This window comes from Alosa pseudoharengus, unplaced genomic scaffold (assembly GCF_046254945.1).
Source record: "Alosa pseudoharengus isolate Yale_2024_CS ecotype anadromous, Long Island Sound unplaced genomic scaffold, YU_APseudo_1.1 YU_APseudo_1.1_scf_9, whole genome shotgun sequence".
Classification (NCBI taxonomy): domain Eukaryota; kingdom Metazoa; phylum Chordata; class Actinopteri; order Clupeiformes; family Clupeidae; genus Alosa; species Alosa pseudoharengus.
In genome coordinates, this window is record NW_027468881.1 from 6,383,485 (window position 1) to 6,398,484 (window position 15,000).

At 48.0% G+C, this 15,000-nt stretch overlaps 1 protein-coding gene across 2 annotated transcripts in view; it reads left to right on the plus strand.

Annotated features, from left to right (window-relative positions):
- The window catches only part of zbtb46 (zinc finger and BTB domain containing 46), a 90,142-nt gene that overhangs the window by 60,710 nt on the left and 14,432 nt on the right, over positions 1-15,000 (plus strand). The window contains exons 3-6 of one of the 2 annotated variants that reach the window (XM_076275899.1): positions 1,050-1,346; positions 11,772-12,217; positions 14,304-14,346; positions 14,757-15,000. The exon at positions 14,757-15,000 is cut by the window's right edge and continues 2,321 nt beyond it. In XM_076275899.1, the coding sequence (XP_076132014.1) occupies positions 1,050-1,346; positions 11,772-12,217; positions 14,304-14,346; positions 14,757-15,000 (1,030 nt within the window). The remainder of the gene's footprint in view (positions 1-1,049; positions 1,347-11,771; positions 12,218-14,303; positions 14,347-14,756) is intronic. The other variant, XM_076275900.1, reaches the window with a different exon arrangement.

The following is a 15,000-nucleotide window of genomic DNA, read 5'->3' on the forward strand; positions in this document are numbered from 1 at the left end:
GGGTGGCATCATGCCCGTCTCCCGCCACTCTAGCTCGCCACCTCTCTCTGGGTGAAGTGTCCGTGGGGAAGGGTGGCACACTGTGTTTGGTTCTGCTACACTGCTGATGCAGTGCGCCACAGTCTTTGGAAGCTAATGATGGGCATGTTGGCATGGTGGCGTGGTGTGGTATTTGCTCTCTGTTGTCTTCCATTGGTGTTGTTCTGTGGTGATATTGTAATAGCACACTTGGGTTGCATGGTTTATCATGCTGTAGACACCAATGCAAAGCTGGCTGTTGACTAGAGCGATGGGTTTGAGGAATTTCAGGGATGCTGCTAATTTGTTTATCATCCTTGTCACCATGGATACTCACTCATGGAGAGTAATTGAATGTGTTTCCATGCACACCATACATCTTCGGTTTGATCACGGTTCCAGGGTTTTGTTTGTACATACACAGTATAGATTGACTGTATGTATGGTGTGTGGTTTATGAGCATGACCATCTCAGCTCCGCTATTTCTTCCATATTTTATCTCTATTGCTATGCCATCCCTTTCTTTCTTTTCTTCTCATTCTCATTTTATTTTATTTTCTCACCCTCTCTTTCACTCTTTTTCTTCCTCTCTCTTTCTCAGTAGAAACTGTAAATGTTTTAAAGGGGACAGGCACTAAGATTTCTAAGATCATTTTAACTTGATATTATGTTATTATTATGTTATGACAATTTAGGGGGTCATTGTGTCATATTGTACAAGATGGGCAGAAAGTTGTTTGGGGTGACTTGGGAGCGCTTTGAGGACTTTCTTTGATTTGAATATGATGACATTTGCCTTGTTGGTTGGTATTTTAACAGTTTATGTGTTTTATTGGTGTAATCATAATAAAGTTAGACAGTGGTCGTAAAAAGAGTGTCACTTTCTCCCTCTTTCTTTGAATGTTTGACTTTTTGAGTATTTGAGAATATTTCAATGCAAGCTTTCCTGATTGGTATTTTAACATTGTGTGTGTGTGAGTGTTAAACTTCTCTCTCTCTCTCTCTCTCTCTCTCTCTCTCTGTTCTTCAGGGTCTGATGTGACGGAGGCCAATAGCTCTGACAGCCGCGGTGAGCGACTGGACTTCTTCGTGAAGCAGGAGGACGGTCTGGTGGCCGAAGGGGCCTTCCTGGGGCCCTCTCTGGGCTCGGAGCGGGATGAGGGGGTCCCCGGGGCCGCTGGTGGACCGCAGGGCAGTTCGGTGGCCAACTTGCGGGCAGCGCTGATGAGCAAGAACAGCCTGCTGTCGCTGCGCTCGGAAATTCTGTCCGAGGACAATCCCCTGCTGTTCGAATACCTGCCCAAGGGATCAGGCCACTCGCTGTCCCGTAAGTAACACTCCTCCCTGACCTGACCAGCCCGTATGCTGTTCCCTTGTGCTCGTGCTCAGGTGATGCCATTAGGGAGAGAATTGCTTCCTGTAGGAGGGCACAGACTGGCCCTGTAAGAGAGTTGTCCCTTGCGTGTGTGTGTGTGTGTGTGTGTGTGTGTGTGTGTGTGTGTGTGTGTGTGTGTGTGTGTGCGTGTGCGTGCGTGTGTGTGTGTGTGTGTGTGTGTGTGTGTGTGTGTGTGTGTGCGTGCGTTTGTGTGTGTGTGTGTGTGTGTAGCCCTGCTGTACTACCTTTCCTGGATCCCTGATACATGTTAGAGAAAGTGTGTGTGCTTTACTGTTGTTGATGTTTTTGTTGTACACGAACCCGGGTGTGTTTGTGTAGCTGAGCTGCAGTGCCTTTCCTAGAAACTATATGTGTGTGTGTGTGTGTGTGTGTGTGTGTGTGTGTGTGTGTGTGTGTGTGTGTGTGGTGTGTGTGTGTGCACACGTGCGTGTAGCTGTGCCTTTCCGTAGCAGTGCCTCTTCAGCAGGGTGAGATATCATGAAGTGATCAGCCATTCCCTGCTGTGCTGTACTGTACTGTACTGTGCTATGTTGTGCTGTGCTGTGCTGTGCTGTGCTGTGCTGTGCTGTGCTGTGCTGTGCTGTGCTGTGCTGTGATCTCTGCTGTGCTAGTTGACCATGCTGCTGTAGACCGTAGAGTTGTGGGTGTTTGAGATGGTGGTAAAAAACATGGCATTTGGATGGAGAGCTGCACAGTAGGTTAAGAGTGAAAATTGGCCTGACACCTCCTTGTCAGTGACCACTCAAGTTTTAGGAATTTGGATGCCTTGGTTTGGGTGTGTGTGTGAGTGTGTGTGCGCACACGTACATTTGTAATCAGACATTGCACTTGCACATTTACCCATTTTCACATGTGGCTCTCTGAAAATGTTGTTTTTTTGCCTGCAGGACTCCAAACAGTTAATAAAACCTTTCTAAATGCTCCGACTCCCCTCTCCTCTCTTAGCGTGTTTCGTGTATCAAGTGTGTGTTTGTGTGTGTGTGTGTGTGTGTGTGTGTGTGTGTGTGTGTGTGTGTGTGTGCTAGTGATTTTCTCAAAAGTGTGTGAGTGTGTGTATTTCTTAATAAGCATTTTGCCTGCTTTTTTCATCAGTGTCTATCTCCCTCATCCTCACCCTCTCTCTCCCTCTCTCTCTCTCTCTCTCCCTCCCTCTTGCTCCCTCTCTCGGTTGGTAATTGCGTCTTTTGTCTGTTAAACTGGCTGTCTTTGTGCGGGGCTGAGAGCAGGGCAGGAGTGGTGCTGAAATCCGGTCATGCTCTTTAAGTGTCCCCCCGAGGCTGGACTCCAAAGCCCCGGCCCTCTGGCATGCTCTGCCTTTGTCAGGGCCAGGAGGTGCCCAGAGTGGTGTGTGTGTGTGTGTGTGTGTGTGTGTGTGTGTCTGTGTGTGTGACAGAGAAAGAGAGTGAGAGTGAGAGTGTGTGTGTGTGTGTGTGTGTGTGTGTGTGTGTGTGTGTGTGTGTGTGTGTGTGTGACAGAGAAAGAGAGTGAGAGAGTGTGTGTGTGTGTGTGTGTGGAGGGGGTAGAGAGAAAGTGGGCTAGATTAAGACATACCCAGCTGATCAAGAGGACGAAGCACAGACGTGCTGTCAAGCGTAGCCCTGACGTCACGTTTGAAGTGCTAGCTCAGAGTCTCTGCGAGGACCCTTAAATACGAGGGACTATCAGTCTAGACCCACGCCAAAGACTCCGCTGAGTGTGTTTTATTTTTAATCCACGCTTTCTGCTTCCCCTCTTTTATGTGTCTGCGATCGCTCTGTTACTTTAAATACTTAACCCTCTAACCGCCACAGGCGACTATAGTCGACAAGATGCGGTACTGAATAAAACGGCCGATTTAGTCAAATAGGGTGTCATATTTCGTTCGACTTCCACTCCACTAGATGGCAGACATGTCATACGTCATCCCCGAGTCCGAAAAAGGTCACGCTTTGAACAAAACTTTTGAGCTACAGAGCATTGAATCAGTGCGTGAAATACCGGAGCTAGTGTGCGTGTGAGCCACTTTGTCAGAGCGATATTGTCAACGTCAGCGAGTATTTGCATTAGATTATCGTCTAATGGCATCAAAAAAGTTTACCTGAAATGAAGTGTTGGGTCTTCTATTCGCGGACCCTGATTCTGAAGGTGAATATCTGCCTTCAGAAAATGACGGTGAATTGTTTAGTGAGGCTTCAGATGCGTCCGTGCCTTGCAATGATGCAGCTGGACAAAGTGAGAGTTTACTCCATAGTTTAGCTTACACCAAGCACAAACGTTGAATCGTTTGCCCAATGTCACTGGTGGGAATAATGTTTCACGGGTTAGGAGTGTTCATCGGGAAGTTAGCTGGGTGTTAGTGGTGTGGCGAACGAGGCTGGAGGTAGCATAGTGGAGGTAGCATAATGTCCATAGCGCTAGCTTCTGTCTTCTGAACGTGTGCCTCTCCACACTCGCGGCGACAGTAACGTGGTGGAGCCTTTGTCTAATAATGCCACTGGGTATGTTAGACGAGGTCGAAGTGCTCATAGGACAGTTAGGGGGGAACGTAGTGGCAGTGTGGGGAGTCGCAATGAGAATGACAGTAGGCCTAGTCCGAGCTGCGCAAATTCTCTCCACTCGGCGCGCGCGAGGCAGATCTTGCCATGCTGCTCGCATGGTGGAGGTGGTGACACGCTCTCTCCCTCTCCCTCTCCCACACACACACACACACACACACACATTAGGTCATGCATAATCTATCACAAGATGATGGGAATGCCGGCCCTATAGGGATAGGGAGTCATTATCTCTACAGCAAAAGGCCTGCTACATATAAAAAAAAATGTCAGCCATTTATTAGTAATGATTTACACTGTTGATTTGCTATCTACTTCCCTGATCATTTAGGACATACAGTACACTATGTGTTCCTTTTTGTGTGTTCATGTCCTTGTGATGTGTGTGTCTTTGTCAGCTAAGAAAAAAAAAAAACATAAACAAAAAAAAATAAAAAAAAATACTAACATTGTCTCTTGTCTTGTCTCGTCATATCACTCCTGATCTGTGCCTTGCCGTGGCAAATGAGCTTTTGAACTAAACAGATCTTGTCTAATTGTGTTTGTGTGTCATCTGAATAATATATATGTGCCCCATACATGGAATCAGAGTGCCTACTGTATGTAGTAAATGGAAAATCTCTACAGCAAAAGGCCAGTCTACCGCTACATGCATTTGGTTTGTTTCTGCCATTTATTAGTAATGATTTACACAGTTTGTTCACTACTTACTATTTACCTGAGCATTCAGTATTGTGCAATATAGCATACAGAAGGTGAGGGACATTTTGGGGGGAAAGAAGTGGTGCATTTTATCATTCAAACATGCGACTTTTCATGAAAATTCTATAATCCAAGATGGCCGCCACCATATGACGTCATAATATGCAAATTAGATATAAACATTTAATCTCTACATAAACTTTGGGTCATCCTTAATATTTCTCTAATTTACAGAAAGTCTCTATCTCTTATCACTTTTAAGATATAGCCTTTTGAAATGAAGATGCCAAAATTGATCGTTTCAGAAAAAAACCTCTGGCGCCTAAAGGGTTAATTTATAGCTGTTTCGCTCTTCAATTGAGATCTATTGGAGGTGATTATTTTGCATAAAGTGTATCTACTCATGGGAGAGGAGCACGATGGCTAATCTCATAGGAGCTTTAGCACAAGACCAAACTAGTCGCTTTAGCACAAGACCAAACTAGTCGCTCTTCATTCCCCATCAGTCAGCTCTCCTGCCAGTCGAGACTGACAGCAAACTGATGACTCTAAGAGAGGTAGGCACATGGAGTGATAGACGGAGAGAGATGGAGTGGGAGATAGAGAGAGATGAGATGGAGTGATAGACGGAGAGAGATGGAGTGGGAGATAGAGAGAGATGAGATGGAGTGATAGACGGAGAGAGATGGAGGGAAAGAGAGAGGGACTGAGGATCTCGAGGCCGTTCTGAGTCAGACAGATCTCTGGCGGTTCCCCTGGTTCTGTTCTCCCTGTTCAAATAAGTTTTCATTTCTATGCCTGAGAAATGCATGTCCTCCCACACTCCTGGCAAGGTAACACAAGGCCAAACACATCACGCATACACCACACACACACACACACACTCACACACACACACACACACACACACACACACACACACACACACACACACACAGACATGGCCCCCCTTTCACCCAGCAAGGCAACATCAGGTCACTCACATCACTCACACCTGAAACACACACACACTCTCTTTCAGTAGGCAAGTTAACACAAGGCCACATACATCAGTTGCACACTCACTGCTCACACACCAATCACTCACACACCTAACACTCCACACACATCTCGGACACAGCCATCAGCCCTAAGCCCTCCCCACCCCCCTGGCCTGTGTGGGATCTGACCAGGAGATCTCCTTGTGTGTGTCCCTCTCACTCCGAGGAGGGTGGGGTCTATCAGGAGTGACAGAAGCCTGACAGGCTGACCAGTAACCTGACAGCCAGTTGTGGGTGACTGTAATCTCTTTCTCTCTCTCTCTTTCTCTCTATCTATCTATGTCTCTCTCCCTCCCTTTCTCCCTTTTAACTTCTCTTTTCCTTCTCTCTCGCTCTTTCTATTCTTTTCACTCTCGGACACATACACCTCATGTCCGTTAGAAACGATCAAGTAGGACTTTCAGAGAGAGAGAGAGAGAGAGAGAGAGAGAGAGATGATATACTGAATGGAAAGAGAGGGAGAGGTGGAAAAAGGTATGGAAAGGTGGAAAAAATAGATAAACACAGCAAAGGGTTCAGAAAGAAGATTTCCAAGAAAGAAAGAATGAGACAGAGAGAGAGAGAACTGAGGATGGGAGATGGAGGAAAGAAGAGAGAGATGGAGTAGTGAGAGAAATGAAGATGAAGAGAGAGATGGAGAGAGTGAGAGATTAAGAAAGAGAGAGTTCGAGATGAAGAAGAGAGAGATGAGGAAATTGAGCGCTGGAGAGAGAGAGAGAGAGAGAGAGAGAGAGGGAATCTCCTAATAGCCTAAATGGCCCAGGAGGTGTGTGGCTCATTAGGCGCTGCTCTCACACCTCACTGATGCCTCATCTCATGCGCCTCACAGAACACCTCACACACCACCGCACAGCACCTCAGCCAGCGCCAGCCACCAACACACACACACATGCACACACACATTTGCGAGCAGGCAGAGACTCCTCTACACACTCCCTAGTTGTATTCCTCTCTCAGAGACTCCAATGGCTCTCCTCTAATCCGTCCCCAAAGAAAACAAACAGCAACTGCTCTCTCATCAGGTGGTGCCGCGCCTCCTACTCCTGTGAGTCACGCTCAGCCAGGCTCGGAAAAAATACAAAAAAAAAAGAAATCAGAAATGACTCTGGGATGCTCCTCGGAATTCTCGCGCTGGGTGGTGGAGTACAGTGGATGGAGTAGGGCCGGGGTGGAGAAGGTGGGGGTTCCCCTTCATCCCAAATTCCACTGTGTTGTTTGTCATAATTGTTTGAGAGCGCCCCTGGCAGAGGGACGTCCAATGGTCTGAAAGTGGACATCTGAAATGCTGCCGTCTGAAATGCTGTGGATGATCCAGCTTCAAGGCAGCTCTAGAGCCATAGAAGGCAGACAGGCAGACAGACAGACAGACAGACAGACAGACAGACAGACAACTGTAACTATAATACAGTGGTTGTCAAACTTTTTCTGTCATTCCCCACTTTGGAGGTTTAAATTTGGAGGGAGTTGGAGGGAAATTTCAAGCCATCAACCAGGCAAAATGATAACATTAAAAAAATGTTTTTTTGTATTTTGGTTCCACGTTACATTTCCTGTTTCGGTCTGCTGGATCAGATCATATTAGATTATTTTAATTCATATGTCGGTCTGTTTATGACTCCTATGTTTGTGTGTACCTATTTTGTTTTGAATCTATGATCTTCCTCGTCAAAAAAGAAAAGCATTATTAGAGATAGGCACAAAAAGCAATTTCCTCCTGTCCATCACGCCCCACCTGTCAAGTCTCTATTCCTCACTAGTGGGGCCCGCCCCTCAGTTTGAGAACCACTGCTATAATAGATGCATTCGGACACAACAGTTCTAGAACTGGAAAGGCTACCCCTAGAACTACACAATTCGTAGGGGCTTTTTTTCTGTTGACATTTACACACAGTAGGAACTCTGAGATGACTTAACACACGTTCGTAACTCAGTTATTACATGAACATAAAGTAATGAAACGGAGAGCATTGCTATTTAGTTACTGTCTACTGAAGTTTACAAACTATAAGCTCATGGTATAAAATGCTTTCATCCTTATTCTTGTCATCTGTCCAGAAGGCATTTGTCGCGTCTGCAGCCATCTCATGTAGTTTTTATGTTAAGCAAATTTAAACAGAAACTAAATTATTTTGACAGAGATTTTTTAAAATCTCCCTTCTGCCGCCTTGGCCAAGTTGGCATGTACATCAGTCACGGTTCCTATGATCCTACTCCAAGGGAGGAGTTCTAATAGTTATTGGAACTGCGGTCAGAGGAACTCAATTTTTGCCATTGTGATTATAATTACCATTCCTGGTGTGAACCATCCTTAACTCTGTTATCCAGTAGCTCACACAATCTAATATCAACAGATATATGCATGTTTAAATACACCATTAATTGTTTAGATAAGTCATGCAGAAAGATAGTTAGGGGATAAAAGAGTCTACTGAAGTCCAGTCCCCTTCTTTGGAGGCTGGTGTCTCTCCAGGTCCAGGGACTCAACATGTCCGCCTCTCAGAAACACGTCCAGAGCTGGACAGGGTGTAGCTGTGTGGCCTTTTCTTCAAGAAAGAAGGAGGGAGACCAAAAGACACAGAGAGGGCGAGGGAGGGAGAGAGAGAGAGGGAGGGAGGAAGAGAGAGAGGGAGAGATATTTAACACTCATTTATTGAACCAGCATTCAAGCCCTTACATTAGCGCAGCCTTAAGAGAGAGAGAGAGAGAGAGAGAGAGAGAGAGAGAAAGGGAGGGAGAGAGGAAGAGAGAGAGAGGGAGAGAGAGAGCAAATGAGAGCATGAGGATGAGAGGGGAGCGTAGCTTTCTCTCAGGGGCTGGGAGGAAGAAGAGAAACAGTTGTTTAGGGGAGAGAAGAATGAAAAGTAGTGTGTGTGTGTGTGTGTTTGTTTTTTCATAGCTCTTGAAATATATGACTGGCCTGAGAGGGCTGTAAATATGGGCTTGGCAGTGTGTGTGTGTGTGTGTGTGTGTGTGTGTGTGTGTGTGTGTGTTATGTTTCAGCCCACACCCCATCTACAGGCCTCCGCTGGGCAAACAAGCCCTCTGACAGAGGGGTCAGGGCATGTGCGTGTGTGTGTGTGTGCCTACCCTCATACTCACATCCACACACACACACACACACACACACACTGCTAAGCGACAAGCTTGCAGATTCAGGCTGGAGAGATTAGCAGCTCTTTGAGGTCATTCTTTAATTTGGTTCCTAGAAAGATTGGAGGACTCCATCAGGACAGGAGAGCTTTTCCTCTCTTCTCCTCTCCTTTCCTCTCTTCTCCTCTCCTTTCCTCTCTTCTCTCACATCACTACAGTTTCCAGCCTGGACAGCCAGCAGGAGAGAGAGAGAGAGAGAGAGAGAGAGAGAGAGAGAGAGAGAGAGAGAGAGAGAGAGAGGAGAAAGGGAGGGAGAGAGACTGAGGGAGTGGAAGAAAGGGAGAGAAGATGTGTGGACCTGGGAATATGTCTTGCGTGTATGGCTATGTTTGTTTATGTGCTGTGTGTTAAAGGCTGGCGGCTGATGACACACACACACACACACACACACACATACACACACACACACACACACACACACACACAAAACGCGCACACACACACACATACACACACAGTTTGTGGTTAAGGACTAGATGACTGGAGATGGATGCAGTTGCCCCACCCTCATTTTTCCCTGGTCATATCCATAGAAACCAGAAATGAAAGAGCAATGTGTGTGTGTGTGTGTGTGTGTGTGTGTGTGTGTGTGTGTGTGTGTGTGTGTGTGTGTGTGTTTTTATACAAAAAAGGAGACACTGTGTGTGTGAGCAACTGTGTCGTCTGTATGAAAAGAGCCAGTCCATTCTATTTATTTGCAAGAAGAATGTTGAAACTTGAATGAGTCTTTGAATACAGTATGTGTGTGTGTGTGTGTGTGTGTCTGTGTTTGAGTGTGCATGTGTGTGTGTGTGTGTGTGTGTGTGTGTGTGTGTGTGTGTGTGTGTGTGAGTGTGTGTGTGTGTGTGTGTGTGTGTGTGTGTGTGTGTGTGTGTGTGTGTGTGTGAGTCTGAATGTGTGTGTGTGTTTGTCTGCCTCCCTCTTTGATAGCAGATCCAGGAGTACAGGGTGTGGGAGTGGACCATTCTAGGAATTCATCTGTGGTGGTGCCTCTCTTTCCTATCATCATATGTTTGTGTACGTGTGTGTGTGTGTGTGTGTGTGTGTGTGTGTGTGTGTGTGTTTACTTTTCCCATCAGCCTTACTCAGAGCATACAGAACACACACATACACACACACACACCACACACCAGTGATCGGTAAACTCAGACCACAATAATTCTGTGAACTGTTTCTCAAGTCATTTTCAGCAAATGACTGAATGTGTGAATGACTGGCCTGATTTCCCTCCCCCATCTTTACAAATGTCTGGAACCTAGCTGACCCAGGTGTGGTCCAGGTCAGCTACCATAGGCATGTGTGTGTGATGACATGAGTGAGGACACACTCATGTGAACAGAAGAGTGAGGGTGTCAACGCATGACAAAGGAAGGAGTGAGCAAAAGATAGAGATGAGAGAGTAAGTACACATTGAATTATTTCAGGGAGTGAGTGAGTGAGTGAGTGAGTGAGTGAGTGAGTGAGTGAGTGAGTGAGTGAGTTAATTAGAGTGAGTGAGTGAGTGAGTGAGTGAGTGAGTTAATGAGTGAGTGAGTGAGTGAGTGAGTTAATTAGAGTGAGTGAGTGAGTGAGTGAGTGAGTGAGTCTGAGAGTGAGTGAGTGAGTGAGTGAGTGAGTTAATGAGTGAGTGAGTGAGTGAGTGAGTGAGTCTGAGAGTGAGTGAGTGAGTGAGTGATTGAGTTAATTAGAGTGAGTGAGAGAATGAGAGAGTGAGTAAGTGAGTGAGTGAGTGAGTGATTGAGTTAATTAGAGTGAGTGAGTGAGTGAGTGAGTGAGTGAGTGAGTGAGTTAGTGAGTGAGTCTGAGAGTGAGTGAGTAAGTGAGTGAGTGAGTGATTGAGTTAATTAGAGTGAGTGAGTGAGAGAATGAGTGAGTGAGTGATTGAGGGAGTAAGAGAGTGAGTGATAGAGTGAGAGTGAATGAGTGAGTGAGTGAGTGAGTGAGTGAATGGCTATAAGTAAGTGAATGAAAGAATGAATGTTTATGTGAAGTGGTGAATTGCTGGGATTTAGTAAGGAGTTTGAGTGTGTGACGGTAAAACAAATCTCGTGATTTTTATGGTACCATTTCTGGCCCGAGATGTTCGCTTTGGACCCTCCGTCGGGCCGTTTCTCAGAACCGTCTCCTGTCCAAAGAGCCGGTGCCGCTGGTCAGCCCAGCTGAACGTCGCTCGCTCACTCAATGTTCTCCTCGCCGGATCGCTCCTGCCAAAAAACTGCAAATTTATCGTCTCCAACGCAGAGGAAGACCGAGGCATCTCAGCTATCTCCTGAAACCCCATTCCTCTCGCTCTCTCACACTTACACACACATACACAGCACACACACACACACATATACACTCACTCACTCACATGCAGATGCTCTCGCTCACAAATGCACACACACACACACACACACACACACACACACACACACACACACACACACACACACACACACACACACACACACACAGACACACACACACACACACACACGCCCTCACACATAAACAAACCACTGTCCCCTGTGTACATACGTGGGTGGATGGAGAAGGAGGGCAGGAGCAAAAGAGAGAGAGAGAGAAGGAGTGAGACAAAGAGAGAGAAACAGAGAGAAAGAGAGAGAGAGAAACCCCTAACCCCGTTCTTCGTTTCGGGCGTGCAACAATAACTAAAAAAAACCACTCATCTTTATATCTCCTTCAGTCTTTTTCCCCTCCTGCTATTCCTCCTCCTCCTCCTTATTCTCTCGCACCTCTCAAAAACCAAAGTGCCTTGTGTCTGCCCCCTTGCCCCCCCCCTCTCTCTCTCTGCCCCCCTTGTTCTCTCTCTCTCCCTCTCTCTCTCCCTCTCTCTCTGAGAGGAAGAGCGAGGGATGGATGGAGGGAGGGCGGGAGGCCGCGCTGCCGTGGGTGAGTCTGTGAGACTAGTTTCCTGTGCTCCTCAGGGTCGGCCTCCTCCTTCGGCTCCTCCACCACCACCAACCACCGGAGCAGAGCCTCCACCTCCGCTCGCCCGGGGCCCAAATTTGATAGCAAACACGGGCCGCCACCGCCATCCTCCTCTTCCTCTTCCTCTTCACCGACCTCACCACCACCGACACCACCACCATCATCATCATCATCATCATCATCAGCGTCAACAACAACAACAGCAACGTCGACGCTACAACTGCCGCCGCCGCTGCCGCCTCCTCCTTCTCTTCTTCTCCGTCCGCACGTTGCTCTTCCTCCCCCGCCTAAGCCGCCCACGCCCATGGCCCTGCCCCTGGGCCCAGGTGAGCAGCCGCGGGCGCCCAGGGGCCAGGCGCGGGAGCGGGCGGTGGGGGGGGGGAAGCTCTCGAAGGGGAGGCTGGAGGATCTGGAGGAGGCCCCGGACCCCGCGCCCTCAGAGGTAAGCAACACAGAGGGGGGTAGAGCCCGCTGGGCTGCCTGCCTACTCTAGACCCTGTGTGTGTGTGTGTGTGTGTGTGTGTTTTTCCTGTGTATATCTCTGTGTTATGGGCTGTGTATGCAAGTGTGTGTTTCTATGTGTATGTGTGTGTGTGTGTGTGTGTTTATTTCTGTGCATGTTTTTATGTGTAGTTGTACAAGTGTTTTGTGTGAGTGTGTGTGTGTGTCTGTGCAAGTCTTTTGACTCTCTCTGCTGTGTATTCAATGTGCCTCCCTTTGAAATCTTGCCATGATTGCTCTTTGCTCTTTCTACTCTTTCTTTCTTTCTCTCTCTCTTTTTTTTCTCTCCCACTCTATCTCTCTCTCACCTCGTCTCCTTTGTGTTGCTCCATTCCTTGGCTTTAATTTCTCCTTTTCTGCTGCCAAAATGAATGCCTTCGAAAGTTTTAACCCAACAGATAACACAGTCAAATCCTTCACCCTTAGACGCACACAGACACACACACACACACACACAAACACACAAACACACACACACACACACACACACACACACACACACACACACACACACACACACACACACACACACACACACACAGCCCCCTAATATTAAGGCACTCTTAAGTATAGGATGGGGAGAGAGGGGATATGGGGTCTGTTTTGAGGGGGGGGGGGATCAATAGCACTGGACAAAAGAGGAGGGTAGAGGTAGGGGGATGGAGAGAGAGAGAGAGGGATGGCAAGAGAGAGATGGATGGAGGAGGGAGGTAGACAGAGGGATGGATGGAGGGACAGAGTGGGAGGGAGAGAAAAGAGAGAAGGAGAGAGGGGCAGGGTGGGAGGGAGAGAAAAGAGAGAAAGAGAGAGGGGCAGGGTAGGAGGGAGAGAAAAGAGAGAAGGAGAGAGGGGCAGGGTGGGAGGGAGAGAAAAGAGAGAAGGAGAGAGGGGCAGGGTGGCAGTGGCTCTTTTTTGGGCTTGTTGTTGTTTTCTGGTGTGAGCCCAGGAAATTGCATTCTCCCTGTGTGTGCTGAAGTGGCATTTGGTTTGGCTGGCCCTCCCTCCCAGGACCACGCGCTATCTCTGGTGGACCAGCCATCTGTTAGCACACGCCACCACCAGGCTCTCCTACATGGGGGGTGGAGGGGGAGCAGTGTCATTTTGTGTGTGTGTGTGTGTGTGGCGGGGGGGGGGGGGGGGGGGGGGTTACACACACAAACACCAGACTTGGGAGAAGTGCACAGTATATGTAGCTATATCTCCCCCTTCACTTGTCCTCCACCAACAATAACTGCCCTACTGTAGTCCCAGCAATGCAATTTTTTGTGTGTGTAGGGGGGACACCTGCACACATACACACACACACACACACACACACACACACACACACACACACACACACACACACACACACGCAAACACACCAGTTTCAGGAGAAGTCATTACTACTATCCCCCACCAACACCACTGCCTTCAACCAACAGCGCTAGTCTCAACACACCCCTCCCCCAGTTAAACAAACACAAAAAAACAAACAGTGAAGATCCTCTTCTGTCCAGAGACAATGGCCATTCTCTTTCCCTGCCTCTTTCCCCACCTGTTGTCTCAACTGAAACGAGAAGCTGAGGGCAGAGAGGACCCAAATGCCACGTGCTGACCTGTCTCCCCTACTCCTACATCGCACATGTCGTCCAAAAACAGCATGCACACACACACACACACACACACACACACACACACACACACACACACACTTCAACGCACTCTGTTCATCGTTCTGTTTGTCTCTAACAGTGTTGTTGCATGATTATGTCTGTCTTAATTAACCATTCTGCTTACTTTTCTGTTAAAGGTCTTTGTTTTTGTCTGTTGTCTGTTTTTCTCTTGTTTCTCATGTGTGTGTGTGTGTGTGTGTGTGTGTGTGTGTATGTCTGTGTGTGTGTATGTCTGAGATAGAGAGAGAGAGATAGAGAGAGAGAGAGAGAGAGGGAGTACTGTATGAGTGCTTGCATGCCAGATACTATTGCATGAGTACATTTGTAGATGGCCAGATCGGCTGGTGTTCACACCTGTGTGTGTGTTTACAGGAGGAGATGCCAGACGATGAGGAGGCTCAGCTGCGGAGCACAGGTATTTGGAGCTGCCCTACACACACACACACACACACACACACACACACACACACACACACACACACAGAGTTAAGGAAGTCTGCCAAGACACACGCACACTCACATAAACACCAATTGCTCTAGATATTCCCAATCATATTCACACATAAACATACTTTCTCTCTCGCACACACACATACACACACACACACACACACACACACACACACACACACACATGACCCCATCTGCCCTCTCCTGTGGGACTGCATGTTATTGTCCTCATACATAAGCTTTGCTCCTGGTGTTAGTTCTCACCTCTCCACCCCTCTTTTTTTCCCTCTCTCCCCCTCCACCTCTCTCCATCTCTCTCTCTCTCTCTCTCTCCCTCTCTCCCTCTCTCTCTCTATCCCCCCGTCTCTGGCTCAGCTTTGGAGCGCGTCCACCACCCCGCGGCGGAGGATCAGATGGCAGAGGGGAAGCGCGGTGTGCGCGCGGCTGCCGAGGCTCGGACCGGCGTAGGGGCAGGACCCGGCGGCCTGGGCTGGCCGCAGGAGCTGGCCTGCTCCCTGTGCCCGCAACTGTTCGGCAGCCTGCTCCAGCTGAGGCAGCACGAGTACGGCCACACGCTCTCCCTCATGGCCCTCTCCCTGGACTGCCTGGACCAGCAGCA